Source organism: Bombus vancouverensis, chromosome 3 (assembly GCF_051014615.1).
Source record: "Bombus vancouverensis nearcticus chromosome 3, iyBomVanc1_principal, whole genome shotgun sequence".
Taxonomy (NCBI): Eukaryota; Metazoa; Arthropoda; class Insecta; order Hymenoptera; family Apidae; genus Bombus; species Bombus vancouverensis.
Window position 1 is genome coordinate 19,043,047 of NC_134913.1, and position 26,085 is coordinate 19,069,131.

At 46.8% G+C, this 26,085-nt stretch overlaps 1 protein-coding gene across 4 annotated transcripts in view; it reads left to right on the plus strand.

The window, feature by feature from the left end:
• Nucleotides 1-26,085, plus strand: part of LOC117154093 (transcription factor hamlet) — a 57,640-nt gene that overhangs the window by 14,745 nt on the left and 16,810 nt on the right. For 3 of the 4 annotated variants that reach the window (XM_033328772.2, XM_033328774.2, XM_076617185.1), the window contains exons 1-3: nucleotides 15,529-15,937; nucleotides 19,259-19,642; nucleotides 19,985-20,181. In XM_033328772.2, the coding sequence (XP_033184663.1) occupies nucleotides 15,889-15,937; nucleotides 19,259-19,642; nucleotides 19,985-20,181 (630 nt within the window). In that variant the 5' untranslated portion in view covers nucleotides 15,529-15,888. Of the gene's footprint in view, nucleotides 1-15,528; nucleotides 15,938-19,258; nucleotides 19,643-19,984; nucleotides 20,182-26,085 lie in introns of those variants that run through there. The other variant, XM_033328773.2, reaches the window with a different exon arrangement.

Genomic DNA, 26,085 nt, shown 5'->3' on the forward strand with positions numbered 1-26,085 from the left:
CTAGAGGCGAGAGCTGGAGATTTTCGTCGCGGACTAAGGAAATTGTCTCCAGTCCTTCGACGATGGCTGACCGTGCGAAAAACAAACACGCCGGAAGTTTTCCCAGCGCACGAAAGAAAATGCAATCAGCAAAACGGCAGATAGTGGCGTGATCGGTGTGGCGCCGTGCCGTCACTTCCGGCGCGGACGATAGGCTGACGCATAATTTCCGGTCCGAGGCTCGAGGATCCATCGATCAAACACTTTGGAACTCGAAGAAGCTACAAAGTTCCTGCAGAGATATCCGAACGTTCTCTGTGTCCTGCTTGTTCTCGTTAACGCGATCGATCCGTACAGCGGTGTTTTACGAAAAACGACCTCTTCGAGACGAGACGATGGAGAAAAGAAGGAAAGCAAAGCGCGTACATCGAAATGTATATCGGATACTTTTTCTTCTTTTTTTCTTTCTAAACGTTCGTTTATCTTGTTTACCATTTTCCAAAAGCATTACCGATCGTGAGGTTAATAAAACCGATCGTTTCGGTTTCCCTTTTACAAACGAGTATTTTATTGGTCGATGTTATTGACTTAGGATCTGATATATAGCCGCGTCAAGAAAGGAGGCTTTTTTCGGTGACGAAAAAAAAAAAATATACGTTTCCCTGACTTATCACCGTCTCGTGGAGATGTTGCGCTCCTTTCGGCGACTCGTAGCTCGCTTTTCGGAGCTGCGCGACCCGGAGGCGGTAATTATTTGGAACCCTTTGATGGACGTCCTCTCTGACTACGTTCGTCTCTGCAGTCTCAGGTTGCTCCATAAAGAACTCGGACATTCATTGGCCCGCCGAGCTACTGTGTCACCGAAGAGTCGAGCACCACGACCTCTCAAATTCGAAGCTTCATTTCACGCCTGCCTGCCGCACAACTGCGCGGTCAGCATCACCAGGAGTCCTGCGAGTCCTTCGCATAAATCATCGAGCGATACTACGGCCATGAACGTGACTCAATCACCAGACAGTTGCGTTCGCCACGATACTTGGCGTTTGCCCCAAAATATTTTCGACCGCGTCGTCGGTGGCGACGACTAAATTTTCCTATCTCGACGAAGGCGGATGTCTGTCTATCTGAGAACGACGAGATTTCTCATTCTACGATTAAACATTAATTCTGTTATAATCGTTTAAAATGTAAACCACTTCCATCGAATTGATCACGTTCGCGACGCGCGATTACCGATAAGAAAAGGAAACCATTCGAATGAAACGGAGTTGGAGAAAGAAGAGAGCTCGACGAAATTGCGCTCGACGAGTAACAGGAAGCCACACGATATCTCCAGACAATGCGCGTCATCAAGGGGAGTAATCAGGAAACCGGACCGATGTCTGCCAAGATCCCGGATGTCATCGACTGTGGCCTCTTCAATTTTATCTGGCACAGTGCATACAAGGGCTACGAGTATCTCCGAAGGCTTCTCGGAGTACAAGCCGGTGCTTCTTTATCTCGTTGAGTTGTTTAGGCTGCTGGAGCCCTTGTGACACATTCAAGAACATCATACGAGGAATCCGACTATCCCACGCTGCACAGGTGGTCCATGGATTAGAGGTTCTCTTTGGAGCGATTCATTTAACTACGAACTGGCCTGGATTATCATTCAACCGTGTTTGCTTTAACCTTTTCAAAATATGAACACTTCCTGTGACTATACTGTACTCTATTACAAGACACGATTACATTGTTACGACTGCTTTACTTTAGCGGCAGGTGACGTTCGATTGTTGGACCTTGATCAACACACTCTCTCGATATGATCTGTCTTCGAGGTTTGCAACTTTGAGTTTTGTGTATCGATTCAACTCCGTACGAAAAGTATCGATAAACTGCGCATCAACGAACGATATCTCCGATTCTGATTCAGAGATTAAGCGTCGATAACTTTTCGATCATGCACCAAATTACATTGTACACAAGTCTAATTGCACCGCGAGCTACTGACACGTTCGCCTCGCTATCATATCTCGCTCATTAGTTGCCATTACCATACGTTCTCGGTGTCATAGCAACTTGCGGTTACGACCACGTCACCGCGATACGATTTATCTTCCGGGTCCAGATTCTTCTCCGGTAAACTTTATCGCAACCGTCGCAACTTGTTAGACATCTTTCGGACGACCATACCGTTTCGAACAAATTTTATTTCGAATTTCTTCTTTCCTATCGACGATAGAATTCTTTATGAACGATAGAAAAATGCTATAATACCGGTAAATCAATCGTTACACAAGAATTCTTTTGTCGGCTAATCTATGACACACGCGTGAGTGACGTAACACCGTACGACAGGTGTTATCAATCATCCAAGTAAGCGTCATTCGATGAATTTTCGAGTGAACAGCGGATGGAGTACTTATGTCAATTTCGTCGTGTGTTGTTCCGACATGATAATGACAAAGGGTGGCCGAACAGATAGAATCAGATAACGGGAACGTATCGTCACCTCCATTCGATTTCCAGCGAAAACATTTTCGGCTGATTCCTCAGTAAATACTTGGGCGCTATGCATGCCGTTTCTGTATCTTTTGTACCGGACACACCTGATTCTAAGCGTGCCTCTAACAAAGTGTCTAAACTTCAAGTACGAACCTTTCAACTTTTACTTGGCCGATGACCGTTGTCTTTCAACATGATATTCGAGACCATTCGTAAGTAGCGATCTATCGATAAATGTTTTCCGATTTCAAATATATTTATCGTTGTAAGATACTCGTACAAGATATTTCTATAATTTCATTGCCATGGAAAGGAAGTGCCAGATATTTGGAGAATGATTTTAGAACGATTTTCGAGCTTAATCGCGACCGCTGTTCCGCGTTTGAAAACGTGATTTTCGCCGTTAGAGCGTAGAACAAAGAAAAAATAAAAGAAAAAGAGGGTTACGGTTAGGGTTACGAATGAAGAGAAAGAGAAGAAAAAGAAAACCGAGGAGTGAAGAGATACAGAGAGTGGAAGAGATAGAAAGAAGCAGAACTGTAATTTGTGTCGTTTCTTGTTCGGCGAACTTTACCAAGTGGCCATTTGCCTTATCGACGCTCACCCTCTATCGTTCCTCCTTCTCGCCTTGCTCGCTTTTTTTTCACTCTCTGCCTTCTAGTTGGCTCGAGTCGTCCTTGCCAGGAAGAGAACAGGCCGCGGCACGCAATCTGTGAAAGCTACTCGCATGCTTTCACTGCGTTTCGACGTAGAAAGAAAAAAAAAAGTCCTCCATGGGCATCTTGATAATAGGAGGAAGAATTATGCCGATAATCGCCGCACTAGATGATCGCCGATTAGGTCTCAGCACGATGCCCTACATTCTTTTCAGCCGTCTATTCGACGGTCTGCTTTCGACTTAATTCGTCGCGTCGCATTCCACAAGCCCTTTCAACACGATTGAAACTTTTATTCCAGTCGGTATGTCTATTTCGATTCGCGTCCGCGTAGTAAAAACGTCGCAGAAAAGTAAAGCCGTGGAAAGTAATTAATTTTCTGAAGGGATAACGAACGTTTTCCTGTTCTATGTAGTAACTCGTTCGTTAGTCGCATGAGTTATCGAACGACGCTCCGATTGGTGAAAGTTTTCAAATCCAGCGGTAATCTATATAAGTATAGATTTTCGCGTAGTCGACGTCGTTAAAATAAATCCCAATAGATCGTCTCATTGATAGGGAATCGGGGATACGGAAAATCAGGTGTCTTTCGATTTTTTATATATATGTACTAATCTTCGACTGTCTGCGTTATCCGTCGCATCAAACGTTTATTTCGGGTTTGTTAAGACATATCCCGATCGCGCAGATAGAACCACCCGTCTATCGGATACGATAAGATTAGCCAACTCGTGATCGGTTTAGAAACTAACGAACCGAGTTCGCTAATTGCGAAGATGCTCGCTTTTGGAGAATTATCAAACAACCGACGATTGTATTTTTACTATAACCGCGATCCAAGCGAATAAAAATGATCAAACATCGAATTTCCGTGTCACACCATGGTAGCAGAAATTACGCGGACCAAAGATTTGCATTTTCATTTTTATCGTCACGGTTGCTCGTTATCGCTGGTAATCGCGCAAGGAGAGAATCGTGGACGAATTGTACGATGGTTCGTAATCGTTTTCTTTGTGCTATCCGAGAACCGTAAAATTTAGTAACTAATGAAAAATAACAATTTGATAAATATATCGCACGGTATAGAAAAGGTGAAATGTCCGAACGACGCGGTTACCACCATCGCCATCTTCGGCTCGAGACGAACGAATGAATAAAACCTTAAAGGCGTTCGAGATGTCGTAGGGGTTGATGTCGGTCGCGGGGCTGTCGGGGGAGAAAAATGAGTGAAATCCATTAGAGGGGAGATTCCATAGCTGTGACCTGTGTCGATCGACGCTCACAGCCGTGGCGGCGTGCGCGAGTGCGACATCGTCCCGTGTCTGCACACGCGTACGTATGAATTGTAAGTCGATGGGAACTCGTATGTACGGTTGACGCATGGGAGTTTGTCACCGCGGCGTAGTTTCGTGTCCCAACTGCAGCGTCACGTGCATCGCTAATGCGTTTTTCGACTTCTAGCCATCGAGAGAAACGAACGACTCCGGTTACGTGAATCGAAAACGGAACGACTCGTATTTGCCGAGGAAGAAACGAGAGCACGATGGGTGGGCGGTGTTTTGTATAGGCTCGCGCACAGCTTTATCTATGTTTGTTTAAGGAGAAGGAAGCTCGTAAAGAGTTGGAGTTTGCGCGCGCGCCCTGGCGAGCTCCAGCGCAGGGGCCATCCGTAGAAAGCATTTTGATGGAAATGATCGTAAAAATAATTGCTTCTCAATTGTACGATAATACGTACGAGTGGATGGTTTACTCTAAGAGTCTCGAGTATACAAACGTACGTAATAAAGTTTGAAACGTGACAGATTCGAACGGTGTCGTTCGATACTTTGTTTATCGTAAAAGTCGCCTCGGGGAAAATTAGTGGCCTTCGATGAGTGAGAACTGATAATCGTTAATTATTTATTCAAAAGAGGACTTTCTTCGACGAATTTCCCGTAAAAGTTACAAACCGTGGCGTTTTTCTGATCGATAATATAGACACTTGGTCGCGTAGTAGATGCGTATCGCTGTCCTTGAGAATCTCAGGCACGAAACGAAATCGTAAACGGAGCATATGCGTCCATTGGTGACAGAACAATCGGCAACGATTACACCCGTCGTAAAGACAATCGATCGCCGCGGTCCAGTCGGCTCGTTGCACTTGCAACAGGCATCGTGTACAAGTACACTCGGAGCGCTACGAATATTATTATTCGTGGCCGCGTGTTCGACCAATCGAATCATTGTCTCTGGCCTGGCTACGTAATAATTCCGTTCCTCCTTCTCTATGTCTCTCTGTTTGGACATGTGGTGCCTGTTTCTAACGAGATGATATGGTCGATCAGGACTTCCTGAACCACCATGATCCCTTTCCTCCCCCAACAGCGCTACTCGAGCCTCTCGCAGCTTTTCTTTTTTTCAAAGGGCCGATCGTCGAGTCGTTTTGTTCCGGTAATGCGACGATTGTTGGCGCGAGCCTTGAAACAAAAACGCGGCCGAGCCATCTGTCGAGCTCGACGGACGCGTGTGCGTGAGTGAGAGGCAGGGAGGGAGGTAGTTGGATAGGGCGAACGAGAGAAAGAGACGAAATGAGCGAAAAACACCGACGAGAGGAAAGAGAATGGAAGAAAAGAGCATCCGCAAATGCGACCGAGGGATTGTTTTCTAGTGGCTCGTCGTTTAACCCCTCCAATCTTCTCCTCGCGACGAGAGCTGCCCCGGTCTCGACAGGGTTGTCGATAATATTCTTTAACTCTGTCGGTCCTTATTCCGTGTCTCCTGGAATACGCATCGTTGCTTTTTTAATCCAATTTTTTAGATACGTTGAAACATATCGTTTTAGAGTCTGTCGATCACGTACATTGATTTCGTTGAATTTCAACGACATTGTCTTACCGGGAAATCTAGAGATTCTTTAACAGAAGCTAAACAATCTAAACTTTTGTGATCTAAATCGTGCAAGTCGGCGCGGGCCAAAATTTACGAGACACCCAGTAGGTGGTCGATCCGTAGCCAACACGCACCCCGCATAACGCGTAAATGCGGCGTGGTAGCAGGGCCGTGGATTCTAGCAATTACACACCCTCAAGTGCCCTTAGAGACGGGTCCCCATTAGGATGAGAGCCGAGGGATGTTTTAACGCGGCGTGGCTCGATTTTCGAAATCGCGAGTAGTACCGATCGCCGCGGCTGCGCCATTACTCTCCTCCTCCTCGAAATTTCACGTCGGTTTTTTACGATTCTCGTCTAAACGCGTTCTAGATTGCAATTAACATTTAGTAGAGCAAACGGATTAATACGACGATAAAGACTGCAAATAACCGCTCGCCAACATCACTTCGTATTCACGAGATACGAAGTTCGTTAAAACTCTGTAATGCGGTAAACCAAGCAATAGGGTAAAGTCGAAAATGTAGCAAAAAGCAGACATCTGTTTATATCGTGTTGTCCTAGCCTAGTGTCGAACAAAAACGAGAAACCCTCTCTGAGTGCTTCGCTATGTAAGCTATTTCGCTGAGCAGTGGGTATCGGACATTGGCATCGTTATATCCAGGTACACGTTCGCGATATTCCATCTCTCTCTCTCTCTCTCTCTCTCTCTATGTATATACATATATACACATACATATATGTGTATATATATAAAATATATATATATACATATACAGATATTACACGAGCACAGGCATGGTTGGAAACGATTAATCGTCCACGTCGAGACGTCATTGCCATCTTTGGTCGCTTAATCGGAAGTCTCCTTGAGTCTCGGGGGAGTACGTGGCGTCGACGTAATCGAACTTCGGTATCGCTGCTCTCTGACCAACAGTCAAAACTTTGCCCGCTGAAAAGAAAGTTCCGAGGGAGCGGAGGAAAGTCCGATGAAACTCCGAGACCACCGTCGACTTCGTTGCTCGCCGCTTCAATTTCTGAGAGAGCTCTGTGGCTTCGTCCACGTTCCCGAACGATGAATGTTAATGATCGCGGGACATTCGGAGGAGTAGAAGGGATTGAAAGTTACCTACCCCCCTATGGGAGATCTCGAGCTCTCCTGTCAAAGACATTCCGAGGAACCGTATCGGGATTTCGCGTGCAATTCGGTCGTTGGCTATATCGAACGAATCCATCGCCGGGTGTCGTGAGTTCGATGAAAAAATGATCCGTGTCAATCGACGCTACCGTGCATGCGCGAAAAGCGTCAATAGGTATTCGCGCGGTGCCCATGACACAATAATCAATTTTTTAACGCTTGTGCCACTATGCTGATCGGCCATGGTCGACAAGAGTCATCTGAATGACAGAGCTTGATCAAAGGGCCAAGCCAGGCGTTTGATGTCTGACGCACGCAGTACCATTTCAAACCGTCCACCACTGACTGAATTCAAATTCACGATCGAAGTTGAATTTCCATAGGACAGCGTCTGGCTGCCGGATAAGCTTTAACAAATATTTTCCACTGGTTTGTTACGGATACTGTTTTTCGATGCACAACGTCACGATCGCATATTATTCGACGGTTACTCGTTTGATCGAAAACTAGTCATAGGCCATAGTCATTCTATGTGCAACAGCACCAGGGGTTAGGTTTCCAGGGGCACGCGAGGAATATTTTTAATAAAAGTTATCGCGGCTTGGAGACGTTCTCAGTATCCAGGGAGTCGCAACCCCTAGGCTGGCAACGCCTTCGAATTCGTATTTGATGAGCGTTCGTTTCGAATCGGCGACGAAATTGAATCTCTTCGCGCTTCCGGCACGTGGGTGGCGAATTTTTTATTCGCGCCAGTTCGATTCGCATCAGTTATTTATCGACTCGGTTGTTCTTCCTTCGGTGGAGCATCGAGTGTCGACGCGATCAAAATCGAATTAGAAGGATGGAAGGAAGAGCTCGTTTCTTCCCCGGTGAACAATTACGGATGAGTTATAGATTCCCCGTTATTGGCTACGAATCATCGAAAGAGAAGACGATTTCTCACGCCTCGAACCAAATTGCTCGCGATTGTGCCGCAACTTTTATAATCGAAATTTTTCGGGGAAGTCGGCGACGGGTTAACCGCAGACAATACTTGACGAGTAGCTGTTACGAGAAGCACGAATCTTGAGAATGAAAAAAATAACAGAGAGGAGCCCCCTCGTTGATTTTTTGCCTTTTCCACTTTTTGTGCTTGACAAAAATCTGAAAAGGGTGACTTGACTTTTCGACCCTGGTGTCGAGTACCCTATACCGTTTTCGCAAGAGTTATAGTTCGTAGGTACGTAAAGTGTAGGTAACAGTGGAGCGTAAAGGTTCGTTGTACCACCACTGTTCTAAAAAAAGAACGGTTCATATCGAAAAGTTCGTTCGAATCTGATTAGAAAGTACATGTTGTTTAAAATCTGCAAGTTTTCAAATAATCAAACTTTTGAATGCCAACGTGTCTTTATAAAAGTTCAATTACATTTCGATGCGTGTCACCGCGGCGCTTGCTTCACCCTCGGTCGTCAAACTTCACGGTTCTCACCATCCCCTCGCGTGGTTCGACTCCATAAAAAATTTCCATAGGACAAAACGAGTGCAGGTTAACTGGAGGCGCGATCTCGCAAGGCTGGAAAACGTCTTAGTCGTTCGGCGCCCTTTCACCGGTGCCCCCCCGGATGGTACCAAAGGGTGCGTCATGACGAGTTTCCCCGAGAAACTCACGTATCCGACTGTCCATCGATTACTCTTCCACAATTGCGGATATTTCGATGGAAAGATGCCTTTGGATCGAAGATATTCGATTCCCAGATGGCTGAATGCCCCTCTTTTAGATTCCCTTACCCCCGTTTTATTTCTCTTGTACCGATACCGTAGAGTTCTCCGCGCGTTTCGTCGTCTCTCTCTATCCGTCTCTCTCGCTCGCTCCTTTTTCTCTTTTCTCTGAATAGAATCACGGGGCTATTCTTCCAGGCACCGTGAATAGAGCCAGAGGTAGTCTATTCGCACGTGATGGAACGACGACTGCCAGGAGATATCTGAGCTCTTATCTGCTAGATTGCGAATGCGACTGTCGGATATTGCCGATCGACCGGATAACGAAATTATCGATCGGCCTCGAACGCGTCTTCATATTCCCGTAGAAAATAAATGAACGAAAATCCTCCATCGGAGACAATTTACGATTACGATTGCTTTGTTTTTCTGTCGCGTTATCACCGAAACGCAGGAAAAAGGCAATCGCCTTAACACTTCCATGGATTATAAACTCGTTCGTTATCGTTGTCGCTTGATGCGACGCGAACCAAATTCTTCGTAAATTACGGCAGATGCCAGATACATTTGTTTTCGGGTAACGATTCAATGACAATGATGCCCGATAAATAATGGTAGTCATGGTAAACACCGATAAAAATCAAACGAAAGTCGTGATTGCGAGGATCACGTATTTACGATTGCCATCTCTCTCTCTCTCTCTCTCTCTCCCCCTCTCTCTCTCGAGAATAGAGGGGAAGACGATCCGCGCGTTCGTCAAGCGGTGTGTGGGCCACTCTTGGCTTTCTCGTATTTCCATTCGGCAGCACGGTTTCTGTAAACGAGGGTGTAAACAGTTAGATTGTATCTATCTGGAGGAGAGTGGCCACCCTCCGTAAGTCGTGCCGTTTTTCTCTTCCTGCCCGTGGAAAAGGCAAGCCACTGGGCCGCCGGTGGCCGTGGATTTAAACTTTTAAATCCACTTTATCTCGTACGGTACGATTCTACGGCTGGAAACGGCCCGACGTAAGAGATACGTGAATGCGGGAACGATCACGAAAGGGACGGTCAGTTGGCATTGTTGGCTTTGTTTACGAGCCAGGCGTGAGATTCAAGCACGAAGATTCGATTCTTTCAACGATTTATCGGCATCGAAGAACTCTCGCGGATAGCCATGCGAAAATTGAATCGAGCTCTAATCTATTCGGCTTCGAAATAGAACGGCCATGTCACGATAAGTTTTTAAGCTTCGTTACCTTCTACGGCTTATCATATCGGCGTAACGATCGCGATCGAAGTAACTGATGATTTTATTCGGGCAACTTGTCAAACGTTAATCGCCACATCGCGTATCTTACTTCAAAAGAATGCTAGGTCTCGCATTATCTTTAACATTTATACTCGAACGTGAAAGGTACTAATGCTTAAGATATCGAAATTGATGCACGAAGATTAGAAGAAGAAGTGGAGAGGAGGAACATCTATTTTTCCTTAATTACGATGTTGCGAAACATAGATTATGATGTTGGCTCGCGCTCAAAAACATCTGTTCCCCTTCCTTCGGACGAGTTTTACCCTTACGCAGCTTGCTCCCGCTAAGGGCTGATATCCGCAGGGGTTTTGCCCTTCGATCTTCTCCTCTCCAAGCGAGAAGAGCTCGTCGAGAATTCGTTGAGGACGTGTGCCTCGTTTAAACAGCCCGGAGCTCGAACGATGCGAATCTAATTAGAATCTAATCGTCCCGACTACCATTCCGTTCGCCTCGAGCCGCAATCGGCTGTGCTTTTGTATTTGACAAACCGGTTGTTATTTTAACGTTACGAGGATAATACTACGCCTAGGCGTATTGTGCGATACTTTCTTTAAAATGGGCAAGAAATTTGCAAACGTCTTTGCTGACTTTTCTATGAGAAACTCGAGCTGTACGATCAGGAAAACAGGGGACGCAGAGAAATCAAAGGGTAGCGAGTCAAGAGGTAGACTGATCGTGGTAACCGTGTATACAAAATTAATATCGGACACGAGATAAAATTAATTTAACGGCGGGTTGCGCCTGTGAACCGCCCGGAGGCTGTATACTGAAGTCCGGATCACAATGGCGAAACGGTCGGGCTGGTGGGCACTGCAAACTTCAGCTACCACCACCGTCCTCCGCTATCGTCGTCGCCACACCATCGTCGACGGGAAAGCCATGCTCGTACCAAAACATAATTAGCCTGCATTGTTAATGCATCAATATTTGCACACTGTCCTACCTTCCCGTCCCTGTACGCGCTACGCGTTTTCCAATAAGCTTGCACTTTGTTGCGTTGATATTACGCGAATATCGCTGTTGATTCCCGCTATTGCTTTCTCTCCTGTCTCTTTCTGCCTGTTTCCCAGCGCCTGTCGATTGTACGGAATATACTGTGTCCACCCCTCTCCGCGTTGCGCGGTTCACGCTTTACGACGTACCTACCCGTTCGACTCCGGCTCGTTGTTCGACCTCATGATGTAAACTTGATGCACAAACCTTCCTAAATTAATCGCAGTTCATCGACGAATTGTGCACGCCCAACGTTTAATTCGCCACTGAATTTTGACCAGGCCGGAACGTTATTTGTCGATAACAATCGCGCGCCTGTAGCCATAATTTTGTTACTTTTGCTCGAGATTATATTAGTACAATGCACTCGCCCATAGGATCGTAGCCTTTATAAAATTGTAAATACGTAATAGTCGTCGAACGCATGACGGGAAACTACGATCCGGTTCAGACATTGCGATCGTTCTTTCGCTGGTTGCGTTAAAAAGGCAGGCAGAGTTCCGTTTAAGGAGATGGCTAAAAAGGAACCGTGGCCGTACGGAGGCGAAGAAACGAGGGTGTTGCACGCGCACGAGAAGGCCCCAACGTATACCGGATTTTCCCTACTTCAGCTTGTTCCGGTCGCTCGCGTGCCACAATTCTATCGTCCACATCTGGATCTTCTGCTACGTTTCGTCGATCTTGACCCCGTAACCCGGACCTCTGTTAGGAGAATCGTACCGCGCTAGCGTATGCTTACGTACAACGCGTTTTTAACGTGCACCGAATTAAAGGTTCGACGAGTAGTTTGGTATCGTAGCTTCTTACGTCTCGCCGTACCAGCCAAAAATATAAATCGCGTTCAAAATGAGAAATTTCGTGAATCGAGTCATCGAACCGTGCGAAGTCGTTGGGTATCCTTAACGCGATGACGCACGCGATGAAAAATCGTTAAGTCGTAATAAACGGAACGTCTCCGCGGGGGGAGAGCAAAGACAAGCTGCAAAGTCTGTCGAAAAGAAGGGCGTCGGCAGGAGGAGTTGGAAGGTAGAGGGTCTTCCGTCAGTTGATCGTCTTCCGGTGACTTCCGGTGGCCTCTAACGAGGGACAATGCTTCTGGTACACGGCGTGCACGCGGCGCACAACAATCGCGTCTCAAGTTCCTCGAGGCAGGAGGGCGGTGCTCCTGAGCTTCATAGAGAGTTCGTTCTCTCCTTTCCTCTCCTCTCTCGTTTCTTTCTTCTGCTCGACTACTTATGCCACATAACGTGGCTCTCAATGGCACATTAGAGGGCAGCGCGTTCGAAAGGCAGTCAAGGCGTGTGCGTACACAACGCGGAGAACCAACTCGACTCGAACACAAATTATAGACTCTCGGCACGACCGTTGAAGCGACTCCAGCCGACGTAGATTCACCAATCGCTATTTCGGGTACTCACGGACATACGTGCTCCGTTGCTAAGGGTACGCAACAAGCCATTCACGGACACGCACGTCTCTCGATCCTTTTCGATCCTTTTCGATCCTTTTCACCTTAGCGCTCGCGTATCCCGCTCGAATTATTTCATTCTGTCCCCGTCCTCGTCTCTGCCTCTGCCTCTGCCTCCTCGCGCTTTCTTTCGCTCTCTCGCGTCTTTGTCGAGAGACGCGCGAATCGCTTTGGGGTAGATCAAGAAGTCGACTACGCGGGCTCTTGGAAGACCACTCGAGCAGTAGCCGATTGTTTGATCTCATCCAGCGCTGACTTCTTTCTTATTTCGTCCTCGATGAGAATTGCTCTCTCTCTCTCTCTCTCACTTTTCTCTGCATTAGCTGCTTCTCTTACTCCGTCGACCGTTAACGGTCGACGAATTCGGCTGACAAGAAGTGTTCGTCCTTTCTCGATTCAAACACACCACGATCCGATCTCGAGAGTCTCCTCGTCGTGCCACTCGAACTTCGTCTATCTGATTTATATCGGCATAATAAGCCTTGTCGAGACTCGTAACGATGAACTCGCGCTGGCTGCTTTACGTTTTTTTACCGTCGAATCCACGTCGCATCGAACGCGTCTCGTGACTTTGTAAAATAATAGTCTTCTCTCGGAGAACCGGTAATTAAACTCGGAAAGGAATTTCGCAGTTTATCGGTAATCACGAACGATCACGGGCAACAATAACGGGGTCGAGACTTGCCGTGTATCTTGTCGTAGTCGTTTTGACAGCGACAGGCGGTGACACGCCTGTAAAATTGCTTCTCCGATACAGCGAAAGTTGTCGGTTCGCCGGGCACACAGGAGACAATTTTTGGGGGTGTGAAAAATATTAATAACTCCGGTGTTGCAGTAAGGGACGAAGGGCTTCCGAGTAAGGGATGGCATAGAGTCGGAGGTTGAGGGGGTGGCTGGGTCAGAGGAGGGGGTGGCAAGTGTTTCTGTCAGTTTAATAGCTTCGCGCGCCTCCCCCTCCCCCCTTCCGCCTTTTGCCCTACGGACTCACCCCACATGCGCACACTTTGCCACCGACATTACGGCATCGTCACTCTACGTGTCAGAAGTTGCGCTAGACCTAGAAGCTCTGCTTAGATCTGATAACCCTTTGATACTCCCGTTATTTATTACCCCTTCGCCGTCGCCATCATCGACAAAGACGACGTCCCGCGTCCAACGTCTTTGAATCGATCACCCTTTTCTCCCTCGGTGCGCGCACAAGTAGAGGATAAATCTAGTACATGGATCCTGGACAATTTACGTTGGTTACTATCGACCGAACTAATTAATCGATTTCACGAACGAAAATATGATTGTACGAAACAGAATGAAATTTTATAGACGTACTGCAAATTACGTGTTTGATTCGCTTTTGCGTTCGTGGTCGCGTTTATCACGGACCAGTATATGTAAAGGGCGTGAAAATTCACGAACAAGACTCGAAGGTAGGCGAAGAAGGTGATATCTATGTCGTAGGATAGCGGGAGGGGAGCGGGACATTTTTATGCCGGTGTAAATCAAGGCTCCCGGCCAAATATTGCGCGGACGACGTTCGCGTTGAATGAGCGAAGGGTTCCGGCATAGCCAGCCATAAAGAATGATATAACTGCACGCGACACATGTCTTCCTGCCTGTGGAACGCACTCATATCGCCTCCGCGACTTTCCTTCTCCGCCAATTTTCGCGGGAAATGAAGATTTGTTTCGACATCTTTTTGCACCGCCATTCGTTCTTGCAACCGTTTCCCTGGCGCTCGGCGGATTTAAATCGTTGCAATTTGAACGCCGCTCGCTGATGGAACGACACGAAAGAATAACTGACATCGGACTTTTTACACAGCCGAAACGTCGGACGACGTGAAACGGAGTAACGGAATTTCCTTTCACAAGCTTGGCTTCTAGACGTCTATAACGAAGGTGCAACGGCCTTCAAGTAGATTCAGTTACACGTTTCCGTTAAGCAGAAAAGTTATTCAAAGGCTACGAACGAAAGAGTGAGGGAAAAAACGGGAGTGACGTTTTTCGAAATTCTACTACTTCGATTGATTTCAAAGTCAATCTGTCCGAGGTACAGACCGCAAACGTATTGTGAACGGTGGCTGTAAAAAAATTTAGACAACCCCGTGACAGCTACTTTCCGAAGAAAAAGGTGACCGGGCCTGTCCAATAAAGACTTCGATAGGTGTTCCACTGACCCTGACTCTGCGTGAGGTCCTCTCCAACTTGCACGCGTTTCGATGGAGGGGTTCGCGCGATGGAAAAAATTTCTTCGCACGCTGACATCTGACCCTTGGTCGCCGGCGAATCGAAGACTCGACTTTATTTCATATACCCTACATCGTATCGAAAATCGTCGAATGAAATTTCAAGAGAAAAACGACCAAACATCTTCTTCAACGTGGTGAAGTACGTTCTACGATGCTTCGTCTTGGTCAAGCTATTATTATAAAAAAGTTGTACAATTCCATTTGATTTAAATAAGATCGTCGAAAAGAAAGGAAAGATATGGTTATCGTACGTCGAATAGATCGATCGATAGAAATCGTATCCTGTAAGAAACTATGAATCGTGCGAAGAAAAATCAGTCGGTGTTTAATGTTCGGGGCAGCAACGTGTCTCTTTCGTTATCAGAGTCACGTTTTCCGATTCTTCCCTACCCCCTCCCAGAGGCGGCGGTCTTTCGGACTCAGTCAGGCAGCCGCAGCTTGTTCCTCTACCAGCGTATACGTTAGCTTCGTCTCTCGTTCTCGCTCTCCAGCTCGCTCTCCTGCTCGCTCTCTCGAGGGATGCTGTGGCGAACTGGTGGGGATCTGAATGCGATAGGGGTTGCTCCGCCCGTGAGCCAACCAGAGGTCTCGATGGAAGCGGATCCGCCACACCCCATGGATCGTCTCTGGCTTCCCTTGGGAACCCTCGTTGTGCCATCCTCTTCTGAACAGATTTCGAATCCTCTAGTCTGCCAAGAGCCAGCTGACGCGGAGCAGCGCTCTTCTCGTCATCCGTTTCTTATTTCGATCGTGTTTTCTCCGGGCAGCGCACGCCTTCCGATATCGTACATCTTCCACGTCGAGCTACCCCCTGCGAACATCTCAGCCCCCCGCCGCCCAAGCCAAGCGCCTACATTTACTTTGCCTTTTATCGCAGCACGATCATGCCTATCGATCGATCGATCATGAACGCTACTACTGGCCAAGAAATTCGTCCGATTCTTTTGCTATTTGGATTGTGTTAATGATTTTGTGTCATCGTGAGACTTTCTGGTGATAGCATGTGTGACAGACAGTGATTTTACGTTATACGACTGACCGGGATCGGGCTGTTCGATCGACACCTATGAACGGTCTCGATTTGTCTCGACCCACGGTCGACTCCAAGATGAACGGTAAGTTTTATATACAATTGTTGTAAAGGAGTTGATAAGAGAATCGGAGTAACGATGAATCGTACACTCGTCGTAGGTGTGTCGAGTAATTTAAAAGCCTGCAATAGAAACGAGCAAAGGTGAAGTGTGCCGATAAAACGAGACTGTTTATGCGATGTATACGGCAAACTTTTAAATACCGTCAAATTTATATTCAGCGTGCGCTATTTTTATCGTGTATTCGGACGATTAGATAGATTTAATCTAACGATCATTGATTTGCCTCTTCCAATCACAGTCGATGATATCGCGATCTGCAAAATATTATTCTCCGGTCCTTTTTTAGTTTCTGTCGGTTATGTATTCGGTTTTTTGAATTTATTGTATTCAAACTACCGAGCAAACACGTTATATCTGTGAGTACCGACACGAGGAAATTCAACCGCAGCCCGTCCGGAAGCTGGTCTGCAGAGATTCGTTCTTGTATCTAATTTGGTTTGCATCTACTGGTAATCCGCGACGAGTTTGATACTCTTTTCACCAAAATATTCCTCACATAGGATTCGGATATACGTTGTTCTAACCATTCTTGTCATATTGTATTAACCTTGATCGCATGTTCAACGCAAAAGAGGCCGTGATTAGATGATGATCGCGGAAATTCTTTTCGTTTTCGCTTACGATATACGCTAATAGGTACGCGTCCGTTTTCCATCAGGATCTTCGTATCGCCAGGACATCCTGTGTGGTCAGAGCAATGCGGTTTACGCGCGTGTGAATATAGTCTACGATGCAATCGCTCTTCCGACACCCCGTTGCTTGCCTGCCAATTTGCTTAATTATCTTTTCCGGGATTCGTCGACGAATATCTCCGGCCGTCTACTGGTTTCTTATTTTTCAACGCACAACGCGTTCGCACCCAAGTCTAGCTGACCCAGTAAGTCGTTTCACGTTCAGTTTGTCCTTTGTACGTGTAACGCAATATTTGGCGATGATTTAAACTCATCGTTCGTCGGTTACCATAATTCGTCAAACTTGTTTCTTTTTCTATCAGTATAGCGTATGTAATTCGAATCTGTGCACGGAAATAACTTTAAATTACACATTGAACCTTTCGTTTAAAATTAATGGTATAAAATGTACCGTGTATGCGATGGGTACACTAATTTTCTCAAGCATAAGTACCTTAATAACACTTCAATTGGGTTAACTACGAAAAAAAAAAAAGAAAAAAGAAAAAGAGGAGGAGAAAAAAAGCTGGAGTCACGTCGATCTTCCCACGAACAATTTTCGATTCTCTGAGTCGCGGCAAAGCGGCACTTTACTCTAATCGAGTTTGAAGCCTCTCGAGCCGCTATCATCGTGGATAACATCGCGTATGGTTTAAGTACTCGTGGTTCTGTCAAGGGAGAAAGTGCTCGAGCACTCGTGTCCCGTAGGAGTCAAAGACCCCTGTGACGTCGAGAGTTTTCCAAATATTGTTGTTGTATGGTATCGACTAGTCGCGCGAGAGGTCTTCGAGCCCCCTGCGCGTCCCTCCTAAGTCGCGCACAGAGTTCTTCTTTACGATCTTCCGCGGAAGCCGAGCTAAAATCCACGCGATCATGTTTGTTTCATCGATCAGGCCGGATTTCGGTTTATCGACTTCGTAGCGTCACCGCGCGATCATCCCTTCCAGCTTCCAAAGGCGTATCTTTACGATTATTTCACCTCGATCCGGGAGTAAGCACGATCGAGAAAGACGTTACGGTTCTCTTCGATGGCCGTTCGAATCGAGACACACGGTTCTTAGGAACAACGCGTGCGCGTCTCGATATCTCCGTATTAACGTTCGGCTGCGAATTTCGTGTCGATCGACCCACCACGCGGGATCACCGTTTTCTTTTACGACTGGCTCGCGTTAACGTGACTCGCGGGATCCTTAATCCGATGTTGACTTTCTCGATTAGAATGGAATCGAAGCTGCCATCGTAAAACGAATGCTTTTAACGTTTTATTCTATAAACACCATGGCGCTCCGTTTTGATCGAAGAAAGTTTCGATTGTCGCAACTGTAGTCCCAAAATGGTTATCGCGAATGTAGGTAAGAGATAAATTTTGGTAGAACGTGGATCATAAAAGATCGACGCCACAGACGAGGAAACGTGCCAAGGTGTGAGTTCCTCTCGAATGCACCTGCGAGTTTGTCGGCAATTTGCTTAGCCGTGGATTCACGGGGCTTACAACGTTTGCAGAGGACTCTCGATCGTCGCAGGTCCCTCCGCGTCATTCTTAGGAGCGCGCACGGTTTATAGTTTGTTTTTAGATAGCCGATAGAACGCCGGAGATATCGTTCGATTCGAAGATAAGTTCGGCATTAGAATGACCCGTCGTATTCGGTCCGGAGTTATACAAATAAATCCAGATTCGGAGGATGGTTCTTCGCGATAGCGTGAGCCAAAAGAAAGCGAAAGCTGTGAGTAAGGTCTTACAAAAGAGATAAAACGAAGATAGTGGAGTACACGTCGAATTTCTGCGAGCTACGTGCTCCAAAAGCTACGTGTCGCGATTCTATGGTCGCACGTTCGGTTTCTGCGACGCATCACTTTGTCGCATCACGAGACTGTTTCACGGCGCATTAAAAGAGCCGGGTAAGGGGAACAATAAAGTTCTCGGTTTATCGCGTCAAACATCCTTGGCTCGGGTGTCGCATTGTACACTCGTAGCTCTGTGACTGAGAAAACGACCGACGCGACGGACCGAGGAGATAGCGTTGTTCGATCGCCACTTGTCCTTGTGTACCTAGGATCTCGACCAGTCGCTAAGGGGACAGATAAATTTGCTGTTTCTCAGGAACCAGCATACCTCCTTTGCTTTCTCTCCTCCGTGTTTCTCTCTCCGGTGATTCCAGAGTTTCTGATATAATTTTACGAATTTCGCTCCTCGTCGTTGGCCTTGTCTTCGCTAAACGTGACCTTTACAACGCAGGATCGGCGACGAGGCTACTTCATTCCAGAGTACCGATTTTTCTGCAAATTAAGGACCATCACCGACATCGTTACGTTTTAAGAACACGTTCTTCCTTATTTCTCTGATCTTGTACCAAGAGTTTCTTCGAGCAAATCTTCGCGTACAAACTGAATTTCGATACTTCGATATAAAGTTATTCTGAAACGAATGCATCTTATTTCGCGAATATGGGTGTCCTGACTTTTCGCTCGAACGACGATCGACGACTGATCGACTTTTACGCTTTCGATCTTGCTCGAGAACGCTAAGATATTTCTCGGTCGTCGATAACACGAAGCAACGTGTTATTAAAACGCGCATGCGTTTTATCAAGTTACGTTGGCGTTGTTTCAGGAAGCAGTGACGAAGGCGAGTCGATGTCAGGCACGCCGGCCGGTGGAGGTACGGGGGGAACCGGCGAAAATCAAGAAATGGAGGAAAACGGTTCGATTCGTGGCGGCAGCAACTCTGCCAGTAATCTGGTATACAGAGATCTGAAGGCTCTTCACGCGACCAGTGTCCACGACGTGTCTCAGGATTATAATCCGCAATCGAGGCCGGCTTATCAATGTGGCTATTCGCCCGCCATGGACAAACAACATCAGAATTACGAAAAGGACCAGCACAGACCACCTTCATCCAGGGACGAGGAGAAATCTTCGTGGGAATACGGCGAGAAGGCTGACAGGAAGGAGTATTTGAGATCACGAGACGCCGTCTACAGGAACGAAGCGTATCGTGAGTGAATAAATTCCATTTTTCCCCCTTTATTTCCTTCGTCTTTCTTCTTAAACTACCGCTCGAATCGTCGTGAATGGCGCAAGCTAATTGCGTAAATTAGAATACTAGGTCAGCCGCGCGGGTCGCTTAATGTTACGAATTACGGTGTAAATTATCGGGAGACGTGGTGGTTAATTGTCCGGATTAGAATAGTAGGTTACGCAATAACGATCTACCGTACCATGGGCGGCTTATCGAGAGGATTTAATCTGTCAAATTGCGACATAATTATCGCGAAACGCAGCTTCTACCTTCTTACCTTCGTTTACCACGTTGAAGATTTCAATTCGGCTTTTGCAGAGGACGCGACCAAACAGGAACAAAAGGAGCAATCTAACCGCGAGTGGGTATCACCGGTACCGGAAGTGGAGGTGGGAGGTTCGGCACCGGGTGGCCCTCAGGTTCGAGCGCGGAAGGACATTCCACGGGGTGCGAGATTCGGCCCTTTTCTTGGAAAATGGGCGAGCGAGCCTTTCAACCCCCGTTACGCGTGGGAGGTGAGTTGTATTTCTTACGATACACGAGCGTGCTTATCGCTTCGTTCTCGTTCGATGGGATTTGAAGGCGGAGCGTAGGTAAACGTAGCGAGCGAATCGATGCTCGATCGAACAACGATAGCCAGCGTTCTCTAGATAAATTCAAAAAATTCTCGATAACTCTTTGCTATTGCGGTAAATGATCGCAACTCGTTCGATCGACGCGTTTTGTACATTCGAACTATAATCAAGGATATTAACCGGAATTTCGAATATACTTGTTTGTACTATACCTGGAAAGAGATACATTGAGGATTTTCCGCGAATCTAGGCATTCGTACGCGATATCATCTCGCAGGGGTTCTGGTGAATCCGTTTGAAAGATGATCGATCTGTTTATGGCTCGGGATCCAGTAGAGGACTACTTTGCTCGAAACCAGTGTCAGTGGGTTCGCTATCCTCCTGCTATAATCCCCGGTATTATCCGGCAGATGCGGAAGACAGAAAAATCAAGAAAAGAGAAAGATAGGGGAGAAAAAGGAGAGAGGATAGACGGAATCGTCTCTTCGGTTGGAAAGTAGACACCTGGTCGACTCGTACGCCGAAGGTGTCATCCATGTTGACAGATCCGTCAATTGACTCGCCTCGGACAGTTCTCTTTCCATTGCTTTCTATTCCTTCTGGTTCTGCCCTAAAATTCTTTCGATACTCGTCCGGAGCTCGAACGTCTCTGTTGGTTCTTAAGTCGACCGTAAAATCGGCGCACAAAGTCAAACTCGAAGAAGTAGTCTGTGAAATCGTTGCTACAAGTCCAGGATCTTTCATCCGTGTGATTCGCGAAATACACGTATTTTTCTAGCCAACGTAGGTTCGTTCGTCTCCGAGTTATATTCGCGATGATTTAAAATCTTCTGTCTGCAGCCTCGCGGAAAAACTTGATCCATTTCGAAACGAGATTACGGCGCGGAGAGAATCGGAAACTGGCCGTGTACCGGTCCAGAGGGTGTGATAGATATGATAGCGGCAACGTTATGTTACGTTAGCGCATGTCGCACTGACAAAATGTAAATGGCGCCATCCATCTAACTGCCGACAAAAAGGCAACCGGGGCCAACTGTCGGACCGGCGATTACAGGATCGATTAAAGCCAAACTACCCCTTCGTTTCGTCGGGCCGATCTATCAACCCCACGCGCGTAAACGTGCGAGCGCACGAACGGAGAAAACATCGCGACACAGAGGTCTGGCTTCGAGTTCTCACAGAATTTCGAATGTCCCTTTAAATCGGGGACGAGAGTCGAGGGAAGATCGATCGGGATGAATTTCGGATATTTTTACTCGTTTGTGAAATAGTATTACTCGAGGATCCGAATGTTTGTGAAATAACTGACAATACGATTTATACACCAGTTACGGTGGTGTAGTAACGAACCAATCGAACGGTTAACAGACCGCGCGATCCTTTTCTGAAATTGGAGAAATCTACGAGGGATCCCTTTCCATCGATTCGCACGCTATCCCCTAATCCTAATCCTTTTCTCACATTCTCGGGGAAAGGCGTTTCCAAAATGAAAGGGGGAGATAGGGAAGATGGAAACTGGATTACCGATAAACCACTATCAATATGAGTCGGTATATCATTTCGAATATTAATAATGCATCGAGCCAATAACGTCACAAGAGTGTCGAATAGAACGGAAAGGAAAGAGGTAAACAACAAGGAGCGAAAGCATCTCGCTGTAATGTCGGAGGAAAAGAGGCAAAAAATAGCCGAAACCGAAATTTTTCCTCAAATTTTGTGAACACTTATTCGCCGCGTACACACCTGAAGCAGAACGAAGGAAAGAAGGTCGTGGTATCGAGGGGTGTTGTTCGAGGTATCGCTGGTACCCCACCTGCCATACTGGCCGGGTCTCGTTTTTCGGATACTCGTGGAGGGGTACGAAATGAAAAACCAAAGGAAACCAGAAGGGGATCCTCTTTTCCGGTTGCGTTTTGGTCGGTGACGCGTGATCCGCAGAACAGCCGACTCGCGGCGTGCCATAGCGGCGACTAAACCAATCTTAGGCTTAGCTCGTTCGGCCGTGAGACCCTCGTGTCGAGGGTACAGCTCCAATTTACCGAATGATCTCGAGAATCCGTCTTAAATGATCAATCTCGTCGCGTTTATAGCGTTACTCGTTATTCCTGTTTCGAATCTAGTCTTTGGAAGATACGACGTCGTTAATTATGCGCTTAGGGGATGTTCCTATGTTTCATATTCTTTTGAATACGATTGTATTTTGCATCGAACAGGGTGTTTTATATTAATCCTGATTTTTGACATTTCTGTTTGTAACACATCCATTTCCATATGGGACACGAGGGTTGAATCCACCCCCGTTGGCGCGTCTGCTCTCCTCGCGTCGTTCGCTCATCGACATATTGAAAGCATCGTCAATTTTTCCACGTGATCGCTGACGACCCCTCTCGTCGTCCTCGAGTACGAGCCGCCGGCTGGTTTTTTCAAGCGGCCACGGGGGAGAGTAGAAAAAAGAACGGAAGATGGGTTGTTTTTCATATTGAAGCAGGCACACGCGCCTCGTTGATCGTACGGGCCACTTTTTCGACAAATCGGCTGGAAAGCTGCGCCATTAGCGACGTATGTCGCTGACAAATCATATAAATGGCGACTCTCGACGAAACGTGTCCTCGCGCGAACCGCACCAACCACCCCGATGTCCAGTAATGAGACAAATTGTGACGCGTCGCAAAGAGAGAAACAGAGAATCCGTGCTGGGCGATCCCGTACCGTTTCCCCGTTGTGGCGCGCCTCTATCGAGCTCGAACGGTTTTCAAAACGTTACTTAATCGCCGTCAACGAGCGAACAACGCACCCTTCTCGAATTCGTTCGAGACGATCTTCATTGAAATAACAATGTCCTCGCAATGGAGCGAGGGTATTCCTTCTACGCCTACCACTTACGAGTGACGAAAACGATGTAGAGGATCGAGAGAACCATCGAGAGGTCTATGTAGGTGGTGCCGACGGATCTTATTGTGGATATTATTAAATTCTCGCTCTATCTGGAAGCACGTATTCTAAACAATCTACGTATCCGTCGTACCTACCGATCGTACAATGCACGCCACCGGTGCCCATTATTCGTGGACATTGTCCAGGTGAACTGGTCTTTAGGGCGTTGCTGGAGGTCAAGCCCCGGAAGCGATTCGACAATGAGCCACATTATGCTCACCCTCCATTCCCTTCCTTCTCTCCACCTTCTCTTCTTCTCGATTCAGCCTCCTTCGGATTCAGCTTCTTATTAAGCTGGCCGGCGCGAAGCGCGCGATTCGCAACGCGACGGCAGTTTCTTCCTCTCTCCTCTTCTCTTCTCAAATCTTCTCTTCTCTTCCTCTTCGCATTCCACATGCCGTGCATATTCTTCGTCGCCATAATACGAAGGGAATGGTGCTTCAAGGCAACGCAGTGACCTTCGCTTTCTCAAGGCGTAGGGTTACGCGGTTGGTGATTTTCGTCATTTGAATTTGTAATCGGAGAAAGAAACGGTGCGAGAGAAAAGTTCCGCGGTGGACAAAATCGGCAGGAAACAAGTGACAATCAGTGACGCGGGGAATATCTGGCATTGTGAGGCCTGTCAGACGGTCAGACGTGTCCCAGCTAAAGGATCCCCATTGATAGCCATCTATGCGAATCTACCGGTCAACGGGGTGATTCGGTCTTATAACGCGAACTTTTGCACCCCTTGCATGGGGCTAGCGCGCGTTTCTCAAGAAGCTCGATCGAAAGTAGAACGTACCTTTTGAAGTAGCTCGAATCGTTTGATCGTTGTAATAATAAATAATACGGGATGCAATAAGACCTTACGTAGGGGCAAATAAGTCTAGGAATAGGCATGAAAATATTTAACTGTGCATGCACCGTGGTATCGTATACGTTATCCTGTGTGAAGCCAAGAATGCACAGGCCACCGGCTAACTAACCCTTTTCTCGTGGATCGGGTTTTTGATTGACAGGTTTGCCCAGGCTTGTTTGCGGCTGCACCTTCTCCTATTATGTTAATAAAGCTATGATACAGCTTCGCGCGACCTGAATAGTTAACGTGTATATTTTGACAATTAAATTTACATCCAACGAGTTTTACTCTCGCCCCATGATCCAGTCGTTCGAGTAAACGCTCGCCTGGTTATAGCAAAAAGTTACGGTGGTAGAAAGTACTAAATTTGAAAATATCGTTCGCCCAAATGTCTAGTTTAACGTGGTTGTTAAAATTCCTTGTCCAATAAAACATAATTCTTCATGTTTGTCTAGATGAGATGCTACGTACACGTGTCTCGGCAGGCCAATAAATTTCCTCCGGGTAAAGGCGTTTGTATACTTTGGCCGAAACGAGCACGCGTCGCGCGAGATTCGACTGTAAGGCTTTAACTGGCCTTTCTTTCTGTCAAACCAGCTGTAAACCGGCCTTCTCTCTCGCTTTACCATCGCAGCCCTCCGCTTCTCGTTTCTCTAGGGTGGCAACGGAGGGTGATAAATCTCGTCCGCTCGTTACCCCACTATCTGTCGATAATAGACATAACAGACACGTGTTGCCCGGTCGTCAGGCTGACCCGGCTATCCGGTACAATGGAGACGCGTCGTCGGAATCATCGTCTTCAAAGGATCGCTCCTTGCACGCTGGTTTTCTCGTCCCTCGACCGGCCACCCTTCGAACCACTACGATTTACTACGCTCATTTCTGGACCAAAGGCTAAAAACCTAAAAAGGATCCCTCGATCTTGCGACACACCGAGAGTTTATTAAATTTTCTTTGAAATTCGTTCCTTGTTCGAATCGTTCTCAGTTCAATTTCGTGAATCGTCGAGATAGTTCGTGCCAGTGCAATATCACGAATCGAAAACGTTCTCGAGATACAAACGACAGTTAAAATTTTACGACTTGATAACTAACTCGTTGCCTTCCTGGTTTCTCGTTGTCACCACGTCCTGCTTCGCTCTTCCCCTCGACGTTTCCTCTCTCTCTCTCTCTCTCTCTCTCTCTCTCTCTCTCCGTCTCTCTCTAGCTCCGGATCTCTTTCTCGGAACAGTGTTTCTACCGTTTGGGTAGTTTCATGGGGTTGATGGTGCTACAGACGCCGGATAAGGTCTCCGCGTGTGTAGGAAGCCGTTCCTCGTTTTCGTCGCGTGAACTTAATTGAACTTGTTCGCCAACTCATAACGAGAAGTCATGCAAGTGCCCTCCTAGTTATAATTTACAGGAAACAATCGACGCCTTTGATGTGCCGCCAATTGTCTGGAATCTGCGAAACTGTTACTCTTTAGGGGTGACCCGGAGCAAAATGAAAACACCTTCTTGAGATTACGTTTATCCAAAGAACGTTTACCGAATCTTTTTACCCCGCCAGTTCGAAATTCGTGTTGTCCATGAAAATGTTTTCGAGGGCGAGCAGAATGCAAAACGGCAGTTTGAATCGCGTTGGATTTTTCGAAATTAGTTTCGGCAAAAATATCGTTGGATATTACCTCCCTGCAAATCGAAATCGGTAATTTTATTCTCCAATGCAACGAAATTTTTAGCTTCATCCATTAAAAAAGTACCGCGTAACGAATCTATCGTTAAACAGCTCGGTATTATTTGCAATATTCATCGACGCACACCAGTCGCTGCATTGAAAATGTAAACTCAATTTCGTAACCATGAATCGACGAGCGATCAATGGCAATTATTGTTTTCCAGTGGCTTGAAAAAAAGGGAAATCGTGTTTCATGGCGACGCGACGCTTTGATCCGCCTGGTCGAATGTTTGATCAGTTCGATGATTTCCAGTCGCCGCGATGGAATTACAAGCCACGATATTGAAACGAACTGATCGTCGCCGAAAGCGAAAATCATCGAACCATCGTACCTGCCGATAATTCCTTCCATC